A 21,247-nucleotide genomic window follows, 5' to 3' on the forward strand; every position below is an offset into this window, starting at 1 on the left:
GACAGAATGACACAAGCACAGTGATGTTCCCTTCGGAGAAACCGTATCTTTAACGTCACAGGATCAAGGTCAAGGCAGGGGGGCACATCAGAGGGGCATGTTGTGTTGTGTACACTCTGCTCTTCTGAGGAATACCACTGTGACAACAGGTTCTCTTACTCAATCTGCCAGGACGCATTACACCGCTCGCTGCGATCAGAGATGAGCTCTCATCAGGAAGAGAGAGCAGTTTAATTAAACAGAGCAGATCAGCTCCCCAACAATGATGATGGATAAGACAGACAGAAGAGAGAAGAGAATTAGGGAAATTAAAAGAGGATGATGCAGGGAAATACAGCCTTGAAGTAAATTGGAGGATAAAAAGTAGAAGCAACACAGAAGAGGGCGTGGCAACCTTATGAAAGAATGTCTGAAATCATAATAACAAAATGAATTATTCATAAGGAAATGGAAAGGAGGGAAGGTTCACTATAATGAGCATTTTTTTGTGAGGTCAGTTTAGTAACCTAAGCAGAACGTCAAGTGTGTGTGTGTGTTTGTGTGTGTCTTCGAGTATATGTGTGTGAGTGTAAAAGAGCTACTGCTGATTCAGTAGGGATGGGTGAAGGTGACCCTCGCCTGCTCCTGCTGCCTGTCTCACCACCTGATATTGATCCCAGTTGTCCAACTCAGATCTGACTCAAGGATACATGGATTCATTGCCTTCTTGACATTTCAAATATGGCACTGTGTAAATTGTAAGTCCACACAGTATCATTGATTAGTTATTGATTTGCTACCTCAGTCGGAGTCTAACCACTTAACAGCGGCTTATCCGATCCAAATTGAATCTCGACGTATACAGGCAGGGAAGCAGGGGCTCTGGTGTTGGTTCCAGCATGGGAATGTTGTTGTTGTTGTTGTTATTGTTATCGGTGAAATTTCCTATCAGACTCTACATGAACTGTTGAGAGGAGAACTAAGAATAGAGCATGCTACAACTGCAGAATCCAAATGCAGTGGCTGGGAGCAAAGGTTTGGACCACAGATGGGAGAATGTGCCTGCGTAGCCCTGCCCTGTCAAGGGTAAACTGCCTTGCACACACATAGACACACACGGACCACACACACACACACACATGCATACTTTGTTTTCCACACACCTTAAAACAGCAGCATGAATATGCATGATGCCGAAGGACACAGGAGGTACATAATTAGGCAATCAACAACTCTCAAATGACATGCTTTACTACGACAGAGGAGAAATGCACCTCACTTCATCCTCCTCTCTCATTAGTAGTGGGAGCGGAGTCGTGTTCCTACGTCGACATGCATTTACACTTACTGGTGGTTTAAAAACTTGGGCTGAGAACTGGAATCAAAGGAGGATAAACGCAGAATAAAACCCAAAGGCTTTGCTTAGTTACAGTGCAAATCAGGTGCTGGGCTCAGATGAGGCTGTGGAGAAACAGTGTGAAGAGCAGAGCAGCGTGAGCGCATGTGTGTACAGTCCAACACCACATGTCTCACCTTTCTCTTCCAACAAATTAATGATTCATAATAACAGCATAACCTTGACTGATCTCCAAACTCAGAGCAAGGTACACTATTAAGTCAGGGTCACAAATCCATCACTTCAAAACAAGCTCCCTAAATCGAGCAGGGACACACCCTAAACAAACAGCAACAACACACACACACACATACACATACACACACACACACACACACACACAGCCGTGAGGCACTCGTGAACACTCCTACACACATGCTTGCACACACACCTGGCTGTGAACTACAGATTTTTCAAGTCAAGTCTATTTCTTATGGGGAAATGGGTGCAGGTGCAATGAACATGGGCTTCTGATTACATTTCATTAAGACCAATTCTGGAGCAGGAGATTGAAAAAGTGAAAAAAAAAAAACCAACATAGCCTAAAGAAACTTTTCAAACCTAATCACGAGTTCATATCCACACACACACACACACACACACACACATACACACACAGAGAATCACCACCTGCAAAAAAAAAGGTAAACTTCAACTGTCAAAAGACAATGATCTGCCACCATCATCACAAACCCACATTCTTCACTGTCTCACACACACACTCACACCCACACTTGCTGACTAGTTTACATGCACACACACTCTTTCACACACTCTCTCTCTCTCACACACATACACAGATTTAGATTACACACAACAGATTCTCACATTTCTCATATTTAGGGAAAAATACTGACCTGCCTTGTCGCTGACACACACACATTCTTTTCAAGCAGTTCAGCCTTTCAAAGAGGATCCGTTTGAAAGCGTCTATATACATTGACCCGACTGAGGTTAAATAATAATCCTGTACTTAATAAATACTGATTTTTTTTTTTAAAGCAGCCTGGTGTGTGATAAAGAGCAGAGTGTGGATGCAGAGATGAGTAGATGGTACCACGCTATCCCAGAGAAAGTCAAGAGAAGATGTGCACGGCTGACGGGATATTTGGACACTAGTGATGTTCAGAGAGCTGTGGTGATCTTGTAGGGAGAGAGAGAGTCAGAGAGAGAGAGGGAGAGGAGAGAGGGGGGAAAATACACACACACACACACACACACACACACACACACACACACACACACACACTATCGGGCAAATCTGACAGCGGCCGCTTATAAATTTAGCAGCTGCTGCACCGCTACAGGCGATGCAACGTGGAGGATGGATAAATGTCAGAGTCTAAACGTGCAATTTTAAACTTGTGAGGAGTGTCTTTCACTAGTGAACAATATAAGTGCTGGACTTTAATTTGAGTATGAATGTCTTACCTTCATGTTCGCTTTTTTTTACGCGGCAAATCCTCCCCACAGGTCTTCGTCTGGCGGTTCCCCGGCAGGTTAATTGCTTACAGATGCATATTCTGGTTGATCCTATTGAAATAACCGGCAAAAAGACAAACGTCGGTAATATCGATTTGACCGGGTAGAGGTGTCATTGAACTGCAGGCGCGGTGCTCTCAGGGCGCGGAGCGTCAATTGTCGAAGATTAGATGGATCAGATAAAACAGGCTGTAGATGTCTGGTAGAAAGTGTGGATTTGTTTTTTGTGCCTGCTGCTCCTAAAAGGCACTTTTGAAGGAAAGAAACACTGATAAATGAGAAGGTTATCTTGGGAAGTTGAGGAGTCGAGGGGAGGGGAATAAAAAGAGTTAAAAGTACCGCCCCTTATTATTCTAGGCTGTCTCTACCTGCATCAGCAGCATCACTTTTCGCTTACGAGTTACAACCAGCACTTAAAGGCGTGATAACCAAATTAGAACCTGCAGTTTTTCAAGTCTACATTGCTTATATTTATCCAGTTGTGGCGAGCCTCATTTGGGTGGGGTGAAAGAAGAAAGCTAGTTGGAAAGCATTGGTATGCAAGTTTAGATCAAACTTTAATGAGCACTACAGGGAAAACAGGCTCTGTATTCGCGTGTAGCAATGAAAAACATGCTTATATAGGCTATATCAGTCTGAATACATCAATTAGTGGGCTATTCCGGCTTCAAAGACACATTCAAAGGAAAATCTGTGAAAAAGAGCATGCAGCATAATTATGCAAAATATCTGTGCTCCATACCGATAGTCAATACAAATACAAAGAAGTGAAAAATAGAATTATTGTAAAAATGCTATTAGATGTTGAAAGACTACCTTGCAATGTGTGTTTTGGCAATTTAGTCCACAAAGTTTAATTTGATTGATTATTGTGACTGACATAGTCACATATTATTGTATTTTAGTTGTATTTTTTGTATCCTAGCCTCGCTTGTTTTCTTTTCCCTGTGGATTATAATTTATAATCAAATTTTGGTTTAAAGCCTCTAAATCTCTCTCAAGTCCGCTCTGCCAACGGGTTGCTGCGCCTTTAATTCTGATGCATGATGGGAATTGTAGTGTCTTGGAACGCCTGACACCATGCACGTTCGATGCAAAAAAATAAAACTACAACTACCAGAATGCATTTCTCCAACGTTTGTCGTTTCCAAACAGTAATGGCGTCGCACGAAGAAGAGGATACAGGCGCTTCCAAATCTTTTACTTCAGAGGAGCAAGGAGAGAAAAAAACGGCCGCGGTATCGTTCGGTTTTACTAAAACAGTCAGTAAATTTAAACCTGTCGACGCTGTGAGCAAGAAAGATGACAGAGATTACTTGACCGGAATCGACAGGAATGAATTGAAGAGGTAACGTTATGCTAACTGTTAACCTGATTTCATTTATACGTTAACATTGACGTAACTGCTACGTTTTCACTCTACTAAAACTATCTAGTACTAAAACTCTTATGTGATTTTATGTGCGGTAGAGTGGTAGTAAGTGTAAACTCGGCCGCTGCAAGTAAATCGTCATTTGAAGCTCGCTAACTTCTCTATGTCCTGCAGCACAAAACCATCTGAAAAGCCCAAAGAGCTCATCATCCCCCTGATCCAGAACAACCGCTGGCAGAAACCGGGCCGAGCGGACCAGAGCGAGGCGAAAGGAGGCAAAACACAGGAAACAACCCAGGAGAGCGACTCCGTGGAGTCTCAGGCTGTCAAAGAACTCATTGAAGGTGTGTGTAAACTGTTTTTTTGTGATTTATTGTATAAACTAGCTGTAATAAACACAACAAAATAAAAAGTCGAGTAAATGGAATTCAGTCTATAGACATTATAAACATTATACACATTACTATACTTAGGTTACATGACCTGACTTGTGGGTTATAAAAATAGAAAAGCTGTGCAAAATATGTGCAGAAGTAATGGTTCTGGAAGATGTAGCTATAGATATATACTATATATAAATTGAATTGTGTTCCTAATATTTTGTCCACTCCATTAACTTACATGAGGAGAGCAAAATATTAGGAACACCTTTCAATATAATGTACTCCAGTACACCACCATCCCCGACAATCTCAGTAATAAACATAAAGTAGAATTATCACCTTTCTCATGATGTCAACAAAAACTGTATATGCATAAGCCTTATAAAAGTCAAATTTATGGCAGAGCTGTTGTATTTGATTGCATTAGATTGCACAAGTGTACATCATGAAGTGGTGTGTGGGGTGGGATGGAGATGATGATTGTGATGGTGGTGGGCCTTCACAGCTGTTTAATCCTGTTGTCACAGTTCTTGTTGTACAGTCTGATGGCAGTGGGCACAAATGGTCCCATGGCGTAGTGCTTGTTTACTGTATGCTTGCTGGGAAGGCTGAGGGTATCATTAGTTAACAGATAAAGCTTTTTACACTTCTCCATCTCATGCTTGTAGATTCACGGAGGCAGCTTGATCAGTGGCAGAATGGCACTCAGGCTGAAAAGAACCTGAACCTCAGCATCCCCCTGTTGATGCAAAACAAAGTGCCAGATGGATTTGAGGATGGAGACACCATAAAAGTGGACTTGCGGCCCGAGTCTGTAAGTATAGGGACCAACACTGCAGAGATACGGGGAACAGAAACACTAAATAATTTGCAGCTGAAGTGCACGACAAAAGATGTGAACTATGTGATAATTTGCTGCTCTTTCCTCGTCTTACATCATTGTAAACTGAATAATGTTGGGTTTTGGACTGTTAGCCAGACAGAAAACACAATTTGAAGATGTCACCATGGACTCCAGGAAACTGTGATGGGACCAGTCACAGAAAGTACGACTAAACAAGAGAGAAATTTGAATAGGCGAAGGAAGTGAGATGTTTCATGGTCTCAAATGAAATTCTAAATTGAGAGGATGCCACAGAAATAACTAATGAGAGGAAAAGCAAAACCTTAATTAAAAAAAAGGGGAAATGGATAATAGACCTGGTAGTTTAGATTAATTGAATAAAGTTCCAAATATGAACAAAAGTTTTCTAAGTCGAAGAGGGTACATTTTTCATGTACTGCATTTTATTTGACTTTATTTTAAAAATCAAACTACTCCTTTTTGTAAGTATTGTAGATGTTGCTAGCTGATAGCGTTTTATTTTCCAACCATGCCGTCATGAACATTCATGTAAATGCACATATTTATGCCTTGAAATTGCTTTTATACTTTTATTTATTTTGCTTTCTACTGTTGGCAGCTTGACAATTCCACCTGAATATTTTTGGGGCTAACTGCCTTGCTCAAGGGTATTTGGATAATAGTTGTTTAAGGAAGGAACTGGCTTATGGACCCCTTGTTAATTTGAATTTCTTCAAATCTGTATAGAAATCAATAGTATAATCTACTGGAGAGGCCTTTCAGTGAGCAGATGAAAATGCCTGACATTACAAAGTCTCTGGCAGACTGTGGCTGCTATGACTTAGATTGAAATTTGAGTGTGTGCGAAAGTGCCAACTGAGCAGGATAAAACCCCTGAGCGCATACACAATTGTGCACATGTACAGTATACGGATGGCTTTGTCAGTACAGTCCAGCTTGGGTGGCAGACAGGCATCAACATTTCTCCCCAGAGACATGTGGGCAGCCAATCTGATCTTATTCTGTTTCTTTTCATCAGAGGCTTCACACGCCTCATCACTGTCAGTCCATATCTGCTCTCAGTCACTGTGGATGTGACTGTCAGAACATGAGAGACAGGGGGGAACTCGCTCACTGTGCCCCTGAGCTCATTTTAATGCCGTCTCTGTGAGAGTTCGCTCCCAGCCTCCCTGCGAGGGCAGCGTTCAGTGCAGAAAGAGATGAGCATGGCTGCTGTGGCTGCTGCCTGGTGACTTATAGTCAGCCTGGAGCTAAAAGGCTGAGTAAGACTAGCATCACAAACTGCTTCTCCCTGTCAGCTGCCACAGTTTTTTGTGTTTTGGAACTCAAAGGTTACATAAGCTCCTCATTTAGGCCAGATACGCATGTTTGATGTAGACTGTGGTGTCTGTTTTTCTTTGGGAATTTGAGCATTTAATGTGTGTCTGGCTTTCCAAACAGATAATATAACTGTATGTGTTTATCAGGCGACTGAGGCAGATTATGAAAGCGTTCCTGTTGAAGCTTATGGACTCGCCATGCTGAAGGGGATGGGCTGGAACAAAGAGGAAGGCATAGGACGCACCTTTAAACAGTGAGTAATACAACTCTATAAAAGCAGTAATAACAATAAACTATGAATCGTTCTTTTTCCATAAGGACAAGCTACTGGCAGAGTCATTTGTCAATCAACCTATTTCAATCTTACCCATACAAACCTCATTTTTAATTAAAAGTTGTTTGGCTCAAGCTGTATCCACCTATAGAAAAACAAATCTAGCCTTCTGTACTTCCTGCCCATGTCCCTCTTTGTTTAATGAATCTGTCTGCTACAGACATGTAAAGCCAATCGAACACCAGCTCCGTCCAAAAGGTTTGGGCCTCGGAGCAGATCGCTCAGCGATAAAGGACCTGGAGCCCAACAAGCATCGCCGCCCGCCCAAGCCAGGCGAGGAACGAGAGAAGGAGGAGGAGCTAGTGATGGGCCCTGGAGGCTGTGTGCTGGTGGAGTCAGGAGCACATAAAGAACTCTATGGCAAGGTACCGTAGATCTGAAATGTGTTTGTCTCCACATTCACCCTCTGCTGAACAGTTACTGTATCTCTTTAAGAGAAAGAAGGAATAAAACAGCTTCTAGCTTTATTTTTATATAATGTTTTCTCAGAGTAACTTGTCTCAACTGTCATTCATATTCTACAGATTGAAGGCGTTGATCCAGACAACGCTCGAGTTATGGTAAAGCTGGCTATTGGCGGCAAGACTGTGACAATCAGCCAGTATGGTATTAAACTGGTTGGGCGCAAGGAATACGACAAATACAGCAAAGACCTTAGTGAGTATCTCTGAACAAGTCATACAGAAAAGGGCAACATTCATGGAAGATTATGTTCCTGCATGACAAACATTTCACTTCACATTAGTCTCATTCAGAGGTCATCAAATACCAAAGTGATGCTTGCCCATTTTCTGTTCTAACCAATTATAATTTATGTTTTTTTATAATATGTAAACCAGTTGTATGTAATGGCATTAGCAATATGACACTGTAACAGAAACAGAAATAACCAGTAATGAATAATGATATGTTTTATTTAGGATAACTGTGTATGAAGTTTCCAGTTGAAGGAACAAATCTGAAGCAGCCTGCGTTAGTCAGAAATTAATTATCAACAATTTTAATAATCGGTTCATCATTCAACTTATATTCTGAGCAAAGATACCGAAAATTCCCATGTTGCACTTGCAGCTTCTCAAATATGAATATTTGCTAGTTTTCTTTGTCGTCTATGTCAACTTGTGCTTTGGGAAATTATGATGGATATTTTTCACTATTTTCTGACATACCAAACAATTAATTAATTAATTTATAGAATAAATAGCTGTCAAATCAATCGATAATAAATATAATTGTAAGCTGCAGCCCTAGTAGCTGTTTAACCTCTCGTCCAGTGACACGAGGTGCATTTTCAGTAATCTAGGATGCTTCCTAGAATAAAAACACAACCACTGAAGAGTTGAACAGACACCGCAGTGCCTCATATTAATTCATGTCATGTTAGTCACACTGTTTTCTCACTGACCAGGTCGCTTGAGCAAAGCACACAAAGACAAGGAGAAAGAAAAGGAGAAGGAGAAAGAGCGAGACAAGGAGCGACAGAGACGGGAGGAGAAAGAGAGGAGTCAGTGATAAACACAAGTCTTCAGAGAGAGACGAGAGGAAGAGGAAACACAGAGAATCAAGTCAAGACAGGTACTTTCCACAAAAAGATGCAACGATATGGTTTTCATGTTTGTCACTGACTGTATACCAACTGGTTAATTTGACAGTCGTTTTAGAGAAAACATACAATATATTTGTTTTTCTTGTGTTTCCTCTGTAGAGAGAAGCCTCCAGAGAAGGAGGCAAGGAGACCAGCGGCTCCCCCCTCCTGGCTCCAGAGAGACTTGAAAGTTCGCTTTATAGACAAAGCTTTCAAAGGGGGCAGGTACTACAATTCAAAGGTACCAACGCGCCGCTTATCTGATATCACATAATCACATCATCACAAAGCACTTTCTCTTCTTTTGAACTGTTAAAGCTTTTTTTAAGCCTCCCGCGAGTCGTTTGACATCAAGTGGTTTATTTCAGATCAGGAAAAGCTGAGGGAATCTGTTAAACCAGATTTATTCCCCAGCTTCTTGCACACATATTGTACATTTCCTTACATTGTGGATATGTCACACTGTCAAAAAAATTAAAGGGGAATATATAACTTATTGGTGTTGTAGCCTTACTCCTCTTGAATGTTTTCCTCTAGATGCGTGTGGAGGACGTCCTGACACCGACTACCTGCGTGTGTCGAACTGAAGAGGGAAGACTGTTAGAGGGTGAGTCATCAGTGTCATCTCACTCTCTTACTTGGTGTTTAGTGTCTTTATTCCCTCGTCAGAGTTGTACAAGAAATGTGCAAAATATGTGTTGTAACCGTGCCAATTAATTCCCATGTTGCATCTGGCTGAGGTGACACCCATAGAGCCAGGTGGTGGGGCGTTCCTCCTGCTCGTAGATCCTGTGTATATATATATGTCTCTATGGATAAAGCTTTCTAGAAAGTACATTTACATTAGATGATAAATATTACAAAAACAAAGAAAAAGCGTTCTTGGATGAACAGATGGGATTTTTAGACATAGATACCAGATAGTCGTTGTTAGGAATTAAAATTTCTTATGATCAATGCATCTTCTGATAAACAGCTTATTATAGAATACTTTTTTTTTACTTTAATACTTTTATTCTATAAGTTTGTTTAACATTTTACAGTGACTATACCAAGTATCACTCCCATTGGAAATGTTCATGTTTTATTGTCTTCAGCATTGAATGAAAGATTTAATGTAGGACTGCAACTAATGATTAATTACATTATTGATTTCTATGCCAATCTCAATAATCACTTTGTCAATGAAATGTTAGAAATAGTGAAAATTGGGGGAAAAAATGTAAAATTTTATAATTTCACCTTTGAAATAATATAATAATATATTATAAGTTTACTGTCAAATATGACAAAGGCAAACATTTAATTCTCATATTTGAAAAGCTGCAACCAGCAATAATTTTTGGCATCTTGGGAAACAGTGATTGACATGTTTCACCTTTTTCTGACATTTTATAGACCAAACAACTAATTAAAATAAACGCATTAATCAATAATGAAAATAATTGTTAATACAGCCCTAAAAATGAGCAAATTCACCCTCGGCTCAGAGAAACTGTAAATCTTTATTTTGTAATTTTTTTTTTTACATTTTATCAACTAAACAATTAACTGAGAAAATAATCTGCAGATAAATTGATAATGAAAATAATCCTAAATGTTAAGCCCTGGTACAGAAATCAGTGCCTTATTGGCTCAGATTGTTTTGACACATTAGTGAAATTAAATATCTGCTGAGTTATTGGTGAATCACTGTTGCTATAGTAACTGTTATTACAAAAACTCTTTGAGTAACCCACTCTTTTTTTTCTCTCTGTGTGACAGATGTGAAGCAGAACATGCTAGAAACTATTGTCCCAAAAAGTGAATATGACTCAATAATGGTTGTACTGGGAGAGCACAGGGGACAGGTGAGCGTCTGTCCTGATGGATAATTGTTTGAATGTGATTAAGTGTCGCTGCTACTAATCACAGTATTTAATGTGTTCAGGTGGGCCGTATTCTCCAGCGGGACAAGAACAAGTGCAGAGCGATGGTCCAGCTCGACAGGTTCGAGGAGAAAATCTTCACACTAGACTATGACCTGATTTGTCATTATGTCGGAGCGACCGACCACTGATGGATCTCTGATGTTTACTCCAGTATTTCCTGTCCTTTTTACCCCATCTGACCCCAAATGTTATTTTTTTGTAACATCCAAAAATAATGGATTTCTTAAGATTTTAAAGAATTGCAATGTTTTTAATAAAAATCTTGTTGAGAATTTAATTTGCACAGATGTTATTATAAGATCTACCACATCAATATAAAGAAAAGTAGAGCCATTATTTGTTTAATTAATCAGTTTTTGATCCATCGTTTAGGTTCTCGAGCAAAAATGCCAAACATCCCTTTGTTCTAGCTTCTCAATTGTGAGGATTTGTCGCTTTATCTGTATTGCTGGTTGGACAAAAAAAGGACATTTGATGACATCACCTTCAGGAAATTGTGATAACAAACCGATTAATCAGTAATTAAAATAATCGTTGGTGGCAGCCATAAAAAAAAAAGTCACAATGAGTCATTTCCACAGTGATCTTTAAGTTTATTAGCAAATGACGTCCTTTAATGGTTCAAGTAACAACAAGAAAGTCTATCCTTTAGTTCTTATAAAAACATATTTACAACTGTTCTACATGTTTCACAGGAGTATGAATGCACTGGCGGTACAAAAACTTCAGCACTTCCGTTTCTGACATGTACACACGTTTCACAATGAAAAGAAAACTAAAGTGATGTCGGTTTGTCAGAGAGCAAAAAGGAAGACATACTGTACAGCTGCTGCGTCTTTGTGTGAGTGAGTTGTTGTCTTCCTGGGAGTTTGGTTTACTCCTTCGGTATCTGGTTAGCTGCGTTAGCTCTAAGCACGGCTCCTGGACTCGGGTACGGCCGCTGCTGGAACAGAGGCCCCGCCGCTGTGGTGTCTGCCCCCGTCTTTGCTTCGTTACGTTTGGGCAGACCGCTTGACCATGTGCCCCTGTAAAGATGAACAAGTTTGTGTTAATAAATGGACTTTCTGCTCATATTTTAAAAAGGACTGCGGGTGCATTTGATATTGTACCTTGGAGCATCAGAATATGCGCTTGGATCCATTGGGTCCATTTCATCATCTTTTCTACCTGAAAAGGAAAATAAATATGTAACAGTCATTCATGTAAAAAGCATGGTCAGTTTAAAAAAAAAAAATGCTTGTTCAGTATGACACAGATGTAAACATTACCTCTTTTGCCCTTGTTGTACGGTGCGATGTCTTCTCTCCTCTGCTTTCTTCTGTCTCTGTCCCTCCCGTCATCTCTGTCTCGCTCTCTGTCCCGGTCTCTTTCCCGATCTCTCTCCCTGTCCCGCTCTCGCTCTCTGTCCGGCTTCTCAAACTGCCTCTCAATTTTGTCATCTCCTCCCTCAGCTAAAAAAAAACAACAAAAAAAACAGAATAAAGGCAATGGTCACAAAATAAACCATTGTCAGAATTTTGGAAAACTGCATTATGAGTTTACTTTTCTTACCCCTCAGTTTCTTGGCAGGTTTGGTTATCAGAGCAGATGGGTCATTTGGTGACAGCCAGGCCACCAAATCTGTCTCCACATTCCAGTAATAAGGAAGACCACTAGATAAAAGAGAAGAAAGGGGTCTAGTTTACAGCCAGAACTCCAATAACAACAAACTGTAGTGTCTTTAGAGGTTACACTAATCTTACAGAGCAAAATAATGTACAGTTACTGACAGAGAAATAAAGAGACCCAACCCTTCCTTTCTATATGGATTTACAGGTAGACACTACGTTTCTGCATTTGTCTTCCTATGTGAATGTATCTCACAAGACAAGGAGAGCAACGTTTGAACGTTTCCCAGATGTGGAGTTCAATGGTTTTTTAATGGTGCCAATCTACAAGTGTCCAAAGAACATCCATAATTTGACAGCAACACAAAGTTTTAGACTTATGTGTAAACAACATGAGGCTATAAACCCGTCCTGCATGGTCATTTAACTGTCATACACTGTCATACAGCGGGAGACTGACGCCTTAATGTCAGAGCGGTTCATCCATTCACAGCCACCATGCAGGAACATTTAGGTGAAGTCTGGTTACAACAATCCTATCTGAATGCATTTGGGATGAATTTGAACATAGCATTCACTCATCAACCTTAAGTAGTCATGTGAAGCACCGATGTCTGTATGGCAGCCATTAACAGTCAAAGGGAGTCCAATGAACTACTGAATACTGGATTTAAAGCTGTGGGTTGTGGACTGTTGGTCAGGACAAAACAAGACATTTTAGGTTGCAATGAGTGCGATGTTGTAGATGTCATTTTAAGGATTTTTAACATGGTAACTGAACAGTTTTTGTGGAAAAAACACAAGACAATTTATTATTACAAGCATAAGACGTGTCCTAAAACATATCTGGAGGGGATTTATTTGGGGTTAATAGCGGATTGACTTCACTGTATAATAATAATATTTTATTGCAGCCACCATATGCTGAGAATTGCAGTCCAGTCTTTACTCTTGAGCTTTAAGTGCAGGGCAGTCCCAGTGCCAGAATGAGGTTTAAATTAATATGTAAATGGTCTTGACTTTGGTGTTATGACCAGTTTAAATCTCTGTTTTTGTGGCCCCAAAATAACCACACATGCAAAAAAATGTATTTATGTTAAAATGTCAGTCAAAAGTGAGAATTTGTTGTAGAAATCAAGTATACGTACCAAGCGGGGTCAAACACTTTATACCAGTTTGGTGGCAGATTCTCTACTCTGGTGGCTTCGTAATCTACGTTGTTGTCATCGTAATCTTCAGCAATAATCTCCTCATCTGCCTCTGGATGAAAAGGAGGAGAAAAATTGTCACAAGAAATTAAAAAACATAAAGAAAAATATGTGAATGTATGTTCATGTTATTTTGGTCAAATGTTTTCTACTACCTTGCTCTGATGGTTTTACAATCCCTCTCTTGGCCAAGCGGGCCAGCAGTGCCGCAGGAAGAGGCATCCTGCAACACAGAGAAGTGAGGATTTACTCATGATGACTGCAAACCTCAACTATCTTGATAACAGATTAATATTTAAAATTAATTTTTAAGCAAGAAAAAACATTTCTGGTTCCAGGTTTTCCAATGTGAGGATTTGCTGCTTTTCTTTGTTTTGTATCATTATAAACGGAATATCTTTGGGTTTTCCCTCTGGTTGAACAAAACAAGACATGTTGTGTCGTCACCTAGGACACTGGGAAATAAGACGAACATTTTTATTTATTATTTTATTTATATTTTCTGATATTTTAAAGACAAAACAATTAATCAGTTACTCAAACTAGTAATCAGCAGATTAATCGATGCTGAAAATAATCATTAGTTGCAGCCCTGGTCCAAATTTCCAAACACAATCCAAAAAATACTATTCAATTGATAGAGTGTAATTGATTACTTGATTAATCAATCGGTCAGTCAACAGAAAATTAAGTGGCATATGTTGATAATTGATTACTCGTTTTTCAAGCAAGAGTACCCAAGATTCAAAAGTCCCATCTTATCATTTGTGAGGATTTGCTTTGGTTTTTTGTTTTGTGTGGCAGTACACTGAATATCTTTAGATTTAGGTGTGTTGGTTGGAGAAATTAAACAATTTGACAACTTCATAATAAGGCTCTAGGAGATTGTGATGGGACTTTTTCCACTGATTTTGACATTTATTGACCAAATGATTCATTAATTATATGGGAAAATAATAGTCAGATTACATTAATATGTCCACAACCCAAATATCTTTGGGTTGTGGACAAAACAAGACATTTGATATCATCACCTTGGGCACTGGGAAACAGTGAACGACATTTTACACCATTTTCTGGCATTTTATGAACCAAACAAGCAATTGATGAATCGAGAAATCTACAGTTGGTAGTTTTAAAACGACTACAGTGACTTAAACATAAACTATGGTGTTTGGGTGTGTGGGCAGCTTAAAAAATATTCCACTCAAAACTTTGCAAACATTGAGATAACTGGTTGAATTTCCACCGTGGATGCAGAATGCTGCAACAGTGAGAAACACAGCAACAGGGCTAAACACAAAGGCAACAACTGTCTCCTCAAATTCATAAATAATCCCCCCAATTACACAAACACTAAGTACCTACACTTTTCTGGAAAAAAGGGAAGGAATAAAAATCATTTTATGTTTACCTGTAGTGAGAAAATCGCCTCTTTGATCGTAACGAGCAGAGCAACAGCAGCAGTACAGTCCGTAATGAGACGACTTCCCACAACAGCACACGGGGCGCGCACACTGATGACGTAGCACGGTTCTCTTGACGACAACAAACATGGAGGAGTATGCCCGTGAACCTTGGTGAGATTAGGTTTAAAACATTTGTCCTTCTCTGCACATTTAAAAACTGTTAACACGGGACATGGTTTTCTTTGTTTTGTATTTTTTAGTGTCGTGTTGAAGTTGTGGGTAGAATTAACAGAGAGGCTTTGCTGGTTAGCCGGTTAGCTTAGTTAACGGTCAGGGATATTAAAAGATAAAGCAGCAACTAACTAGTGTCAAGCTTCAACAACCTTTTATGGGTGTTTTTAAGTGACAGCTGAAGGCATGGTTAGCCGAATTAAGTTGAAAACACACCGTAGAATATAGTTCATACATGTTACTGTAATAATATTTTACAGCTCAGTTTAAATTTTAGAATTTGTGAAGCCCCCACTGAGCAGCACAGAGACAGACTAAGGTTACAGTATTGATTTCAACTGAAGATCAATACTGGACAAGCTCTCAGGACAGTGATTGTATTACAGGAATATGCGGGGGTCTTGCCAGACTTCCTAGCTATTAGAGCTCAAATAATTATACAAACTTATATTGTGAATTGTATGCTACAGTTGTACAAGAATATTTAATTTATTTTGCATAAGCTGTGTGATATTGCTGCACCTAACGTTTATGCGCTCTCAATGTAAGTGATGGGGGCCAAAATCCACAGTGTGTCATCCACAGTCATTTTGTGCAAAAATGTATTAAAAATGTATAAAGTGTATCTGTAGCTTATATGAGGCTTCCGCAGTCTGAGTTAATCATATCAAGTGGATATCTGCCACATTTACAGTCTTTTTAGCGTCAAACAGTAACATAAAGAGGGACTTTGGCGCTTAAAAAATACTGTGACGTTGAAAGATATCTACTTGATTTGCCTGAAGCTTCATATTAGCTTCAGATAAACTTTTAAATACATTTTTGCTCAGAAGGAGGCTTGTGGATTTTGTCCCCCATCACTTAGATTGTAAGTGCTTTATGAAGGGAGGAACAGGAGGAATGATTATGGCAGGAAAAATTTGTTTCAATGTTGATTTGAGCACCTGACTGATGTTTTAAGAAAGAAATTATGAACTTATCCTTTAATGTTTGACTAATTTGACTGTTTAGTCTATAAAATGTCAGAAAACAAGGAAAAATCTCAATTTCCCACAGCCCAATGTGACATTTTCAAAGATATTCAATTTCCAATACAATAAAACTGAGAAAAGCATAAAAAATTTCACATTAGAGAAGGTGTAACCAGAGAATGTTTGATGTTTCTGCTTGATAAATGAGTGCAATTAATCAGTATCTAAGTTGTTGATTACTTTTCTGTTTATTGACTAACTATTCGCTTATTCTATCAAAAGTTTCAGCTCAGGTATCATGACGCTAGAGCAGTGTATGAACCACACACTAATAGTTTTATCTCCTAGATACTAACTTTACAATCCAAAATCATCATCATCAGTAGCAAAAGGTGAATTTTGTTATGGTGTCAATATTCTTTTTATGGCACAGACATACTGCAACTTAATGTGAGTTAGAGTGTATGTGGTTACGAGAGCTGCAGCGATTAATGGATTGATTGATTATGAAAATGATTCGGCAACTATTTTGATGATCATATAATAGTTTTAGTCATCTTTTAAAGCAAAAATGCCAAAAAATTTGCTGGTTTCAGCTCCTCAAATGTGACAATTTAATGCTTTTCTTTTTCATACTTGATGTTAAACTGAATATCTTTGGGATTTGGATTATTGGTTGCACAAAACAAGACATCTGAAAACGTCACCTTTGACTCATAGAAATTATATGACAAGTATTTTCACCATTTTCTGACATTTTATAGACAAAACAATTGATCGATTAATTGAGAAAATAATTGTCAGATTTATTGATAATCAAAATAATCATTAGTTGCAGTGCTGAAAATACAGACCTCACATAACAAAGCTGAGGTATTTGATGGTACATCCTCTATCTCATCTTTACATTTTCCTAATCTCTCTTATTAATGCATTCCTGCAGTCCCTGGAGGATAGTGGATGACTGTGGAGGTGCTTTCACCATGGGTGCAATTGGAGGAGGGGTGTTCCAGGCAGTCAAGGGCTTTCGAAACGCCCCTGCAGTGAGTTCACCTCATAATTGTTTTCTCTCTGACTCTGATCATGTTTTTAAAGCCAGAATTCAACAGTCATCTAATGTTTTAGGGTGTCGGACACAGACTGAGAGGCAGTGCAAACGCAGTGAGGGTAAGAGCTCCACAGATTGGAGGTGAGGAGACCTTCTTATGTACTGAAATATCAAGAGTTATGCACATAGCATTCACAGTGTATATTACATTATTTACCTGCAAAAGGGTTTTGTTATATTTAGGTAGCTGAAGTTATTTCACATAATTGTTGCTGATTATATTTTCTTTGTCCAAAACTAAAATCATACATTCACCCAGATCTGTTATCACCCACTGGTTTGTTTTTGCAGGTAGCTTTGCTGTATGGGGAGGGCTCTTCTCCACAATTGACTGTGGTTTAGTTCGCGTGAGAGGGAAAGAAGATCCCTGGAACTCCATAACAAGTGGCGCACTAACTGGAGCCATCCTGGCAGCACGCAGTAAGAGGAGGCCCAAATACTATACTACTGTTGTATCGATCAGTCACATTGACCATACCAGTGAGCTTGACACCAGCCTCCTGTGCCACTGCCCACATCAGATGAATGAATTTTGTGTTTTTCTCTAGGTGGGCCGTTAACTATGATGGGCTCAGCCATGATGGGAGGAATTTTACTTGCTCTGATTGAGGGTTTCGGCATCCTCCTGACCAGATACACAGCACAGCAGTTTCAGAACCGTGAGTGAAGCTGATTTTTTGAGTTTTGCAAATGATATTTAAAGGAACCAGAAGAAAATCATTCAGTCCCTCAGCACTCATTTAGTGTAATTAGAGTCTCTGGTATGATTAGTACCCCCTAAACACTCAAGTGTTATTACTGCATTATTACTAATAAATGACATTATAAATAACTTTAAGTGAATAACCGCAATTTGCAACTGGTAGTCGACTGTGACAGTCTGCAACACTGAAGGAAAATCCACTTTAAATGCACAGTGGTCATTTAGTTATGTGTTTTATTTTTAGTATTTCTGTGAAATGTAGAAAATGTGGCATCAAGGCACCTCCAGCAGAGCTACAGTAATTTGTAATAAAAGATTTTTGAACAGTATAAAACATCACTAGTACAGTGAATGTGAAGTTTTGTTGTCCTTCCTGTAGAAACAAATGGCAAAGGCTACTATCTCTGAAGTGCAGCACGCATTCAGGAAGGAAATCCATCATAGACGAGGCTGAAACACAGTACTAGTATCGTCACCGAGATTAGCATCAATAAAGCCATAGTGAGAGCCAAGAGCTAAGAAATAAATAAAGAGAGACTGGACAAAGGATGTCTGAACCAGTTATAGTTTTGGGTTAAATGGGTCGCGACCAGGGGTCACACCTCTGTTAACAGATTTTCCAATACTCAAATTTGGACATATCTTGAATGCTATACCAGATGTAAATTTGAGAGTAGTTTTCCCCAAATGGTCATTATTTATGCAGTTAAGTGACATCAAACATGACATGTACACAGTGTAAATACAAGTTATCCTGACATTAATTATTACTGCTATAACACACGTCAAAGATATCAATTAAACACCAAACTGTAGTAAAAAGGAAATGCACAAAACATTCCAATACATGAAGTTCTGCTATGCACATCAGAAATAGGTTTTCTGAGATCTCAGGCAGAGTTTGTGCAGATTTTGGAGGGAAATAGTCTTGAAGTCTGTGTTACTTGGTTTCATGGTAGAGGCCTGAAACCAAGGAATGCTTTGAAGCACAACTCTTACTAGAAAAGGAATTATCCAAAAACATTTGTGTGTGTTATCAGATGTCCTTCTCTTTCATACACACACATATCATGTGGGTCACTCTTAATGTACATGGAGAGTGGCAGAGGTGAAGAGGTTAGAGCATTAGCTTGGGGGAACAGGAAGAAGCAGGCGGTATGCACCACAAAGCAGAAGTACGAAGTTCTGAGTAAGAGGTGGTTCTAATTTTTCATCCTTCTCTTTCACAATCACTATTTTTTCATTGTACCTACACACAGTGGATGCAAAAAGTTGAAACGTTTTCTCTGAGAATAGTGGAAAGACAGTCTGTAAAATGTAGGAAGTCACTAAGTGGTGATGTGGATGAGACAGAAGGAACCAAAAAGGTTATTTGATCAGCAGATATGAACAATGTACAGTATAATACACTTTATCTTAATTATATAAGATGCTACCAAAGACTTAACTTTTTCTTTGTCTTCTCCAGCTATTCCCTTTGCAGATGACCCCAGTCAGTTACCTCCAAAGGATGATGGTCAGCAGGGGGCAAAGGGGCAGTTTCAGTAGAAGGAAACAAGAACTGAGACCAGGTGTTGACACAGTGAGTCAGACCAGAAAGTTAGGAGGGGCACGTGACATTACACCAGGTATCACGATGACCAGGACGTGGAGAGACTGGTCCTTGCAGTGGTATCAAATAGTTGCACTATGTGTTTATACCTCAGGGGCAAATTACTGTGAGTTCCTGTTATTTATGAGTGACTGCTTGTGTGTGAATAGGGATCCTTCTGACTAACCTCATGTTTGCACCACCAGAATATCGTCAACATATTCTATATTAATGGTGATTGTGTCATCACTGTGACCTTTTGAGATTAAATATGCAATGATGAAATGTATTTATAAAATCTATTTGATTCAACATCAAGGCGACATATGATTTTAGATTTTTATCACTATGAAATCGAGAGATTAACAGGTGAATTTACACAGTGTGAGAAAAGGTTAAAAATAGGGAGACTCCCGTGAAAATCGGGAGTGTTGGCAGGTATGAGCTGGAGCCAGCAGCCAGTTAGCTTAACTTAGCATAAAGGCTGGAAACAGGGGGAAACGGCTAGCCCGGCTCTGTCCAAAAGTAACGAAATTTGTCTACCCGCACCTCTAAACATCACTATACACTTCTTATATTTAATTTGTTTAATCTGAACAAATACAGAACTGTAAAAACAATAATTCGCCATTTTGCAGGGCTTTTGTGCCAGACTATTTCTTGGCCAAGTGCAGTGATTTCCTGGAGTCTTGTCATTACTTTGAGGTTGTCAGGCAACTAGTGAAAACTGGAGAACGTCACTGCTTCCAGCCAAGAAATAGTCCAGCTCATAACCCCTCATAAAATGGCAAATTGGTATTTTTACACTTTGATTTTTATACAGATTAAACAACATTTCCCAAAATGTCAAACTATTCCTTTTAAGCTTCCAAAAATGTTACAATTGTATGCACAGATTTATTAAACAGTAAAGCCATTGTTTTAATTGCTGCAATGTAGAAAGGTAGAGTAATATGAGAAATGAGATGTCTGTGACATCACACTTTGCTCAGTGAGATTTTACCGTGGAGAGTGGTATTCTGAAAATCTGTTTCCAAGTCTTAAGTTGTGTGTCAGCTGTGACAATCAATGCAAAGAACTGTGTATATTTTTTAATTATCTGTGTGCTAAAGATGAGTCATTGCTCAGTAAAACCTCATTCTGTTCTCTGCAGTTTCTCTTAAGTTATTGCCCCCCTGGCAGCTTTTGTAATTTTAAATCTTTGCTGGATAGTAATTATCTTAGAGTGGATGAGCACAAATCATGTCTTATTTGCAATGTTGAAACCATGAATGAGCTCCTAGAAATGATTGCTAGAATTGCTTTGACATTTATCTTTTCACTGTTGCTCACAGTTAAGTGAGCTAGTGGTCTGTGGACCTTTCATCACTTTGATCGCTGCGTTTTCCATCAAGCAACCGAGCACTTTGAAATCTCTCTGTTTTCTTAAAATGGAAGCATCTGTCACAGCAGAGAGAGGTCATTTAGCAGCATGATCCAGTGTTTTGCTGTCAAACTATAGAATGTATAGAATGTTTATTTATTTTACTGTATGTCTTAATATACAGTATTTATCATGCAAATGTTGATTAAAAACAAATAAAGGCATCAAATGTTCTTTAACATTTGGATTTGTGTTATTTTTCTGTCATGGCTGTAGATTTAGAAAAGCTTAAAATTATTAATTGGCGTTGGTAATAACCATTGACTGTATATAAATATATTAATAATACCATTTATATACAGCAAATGGTAATAACAGGTGATTATTCACTGTGGAGGTGCGCCCCCTG

General features: G+C 39.0%; 4 protein-coding genes across 4 annotated transcripts in view; 2 read left to right on the top strand and 2 right to left on the bottom strand.

The window, feature by feature from the left end:
• Positions 1–3,912, bottom strand: part of LOC121895938 (membrane-associated guanylate kinase, WW and PDZ domain-containing protein 3) — a 42,254-nt gene extending 38,342 nt beyond the window's left edge. Inside the window, exon 1 of the mRNA XM_042409498.1 lies at positions 2,807–3,912. The gene's annotated coding sequence lies outside the window, so the exon portion shown is untranslated. The remainder of the gene's footprint in view (positions 1–2,806) is intronic.
• Positions 3,913–3,978: 66 nt separating this feature from the next.
• On the top strand, positions 3,979–10,924 carry gpkow (G patch domain and KOW motifs). The gene is given in 12 exon segments (XM_042409501.1): positions 3,979–4,205; positions 4,404–4,573; positions 5,281–5,426; positions 6,944–7,050; positions 7,292–7,496; positions 7,656–7,788; positions 8,540–8,636; positions 8,638–8,706; positions 8,837–8,957; positions 9,254–9,323; positions 10,481–10,566; positions 10,647–10,924. Coding segments are annotated over 12 exon segments (1,560 nt in total). The 3' UTR covers positions 10,776–10,924.
• Positions 10,925–11,223: 299 nt separating this feature from the next.
• Positions 11,224–14,958, bottom strand: pqbp1 (polyglutamine binding protein 1). The gene is made up of 7 exons (XM_042410345.1): positions 14,877–14,958; positions 13,618–13,685; positions 13,403–13,514; positions 12,199–12,299; positions 11,916–12,098; positions 11,757–11,814; positions 11,224–11,672 (listed from the first exon to the last, which is right to left on the bottom strand). The coding sequence occupies exons 2-7, from the start codon at positions 13,682–13,684 to the stop codon at positions 11,522–11,524; spliced, it is 672 nt and encodes a 223-aa protein (XP_042266279.1). The 5' UTR covers position 13,685; positions 14,877–14,958; the 3' UTR covers positions 11,224–11,521.
• On the top strand, positions 14,940–21,077 carry timm17b (translocase of inner mitochondrial membrane 17 homolog B (yeast)). Its single transcript, XM_042410346.1, has 6 exons — positions 14,940–15,042; positions 17,017–17,116; positions 17,199–17,262; positions 17,473–17,601; positions 17,730–17,840; positions 19,353–21,077. Exons 1-6 carry the CDS (start codon positions 15,017–15,019, stop codon positions 19,430–19,432), a joined length of 510 nt encoding a protein of 169 aa, XP_042266280.1. The 5' UTR covers positions 14,940–15,016; the 3' UTR covers positions 19,433–21,077.
• Positions 21,078–21,247: the final 170 nt, after the last annotated feature.

This window comes from Thunnus maccoyii, chromosome 4 (assembly GCF_910596095.1).
Source record: "Thunnus maccoyii chromosome 4, fThuMac1.1, whole genome shotgun sequence".
Classification (NCBI taxonomy): Eukaryota; Metazoa; Chordata; class Actinopteri; order Scombriformes; family Scombridae; genus Thunnus; species Thunnus maccoyii.

What these genes read in the sequence shown, in the direction of transcription:
- pqbp1 (XM_042410345.1), bottom strand. Translation starts at nt 13,684, where the DNA reads ATGCCTCTTCCTGCGGCACTGCTGGCCCGCTTGGCCAAGAGAGGGATT. An exon ending in AAAGTGTTTGACCCCGCTTG is followed by an intron (nt 12,300 to 13,402) that starts GTACGTATACTT and finishes TCTTTTATCTAG; the next exon opens with TGGTCTTCCTTATTACTGGA. An exon ending in GCATATTCTGATGCTCCAAG is followed by an intron (nt 11,673 to 11,756) that starts GTACAATATCAA and finishes TCATCTTTACAG; the next exon opens with GGGCACATGGTCAAGCGGTC.
- timm17b (XM_042410346.1), top strand. Translation starts at nt 15,017, where the DNA reads ATGGAGGAGTATGCCCGTGAACCTTG. An exon ending in GAGTATGCCCGTGAACCTTG is followed by an intron (nt 15,043 to 17,016) that starts GTGAGATTAGGT and finishes GCATTCCTGCAG; the next exon opens with TCCCTGGAGGATAGTGGATG. An exon ending in AAGAGCTCCACAGATTGGAG is followed by an intron (nt 17,263 to 17,472) that starts GTGAGGAGACCT and finishes TTGTTTTTGCAG; the next exon opens with GTAGCTTTGCTGTATGGGGA.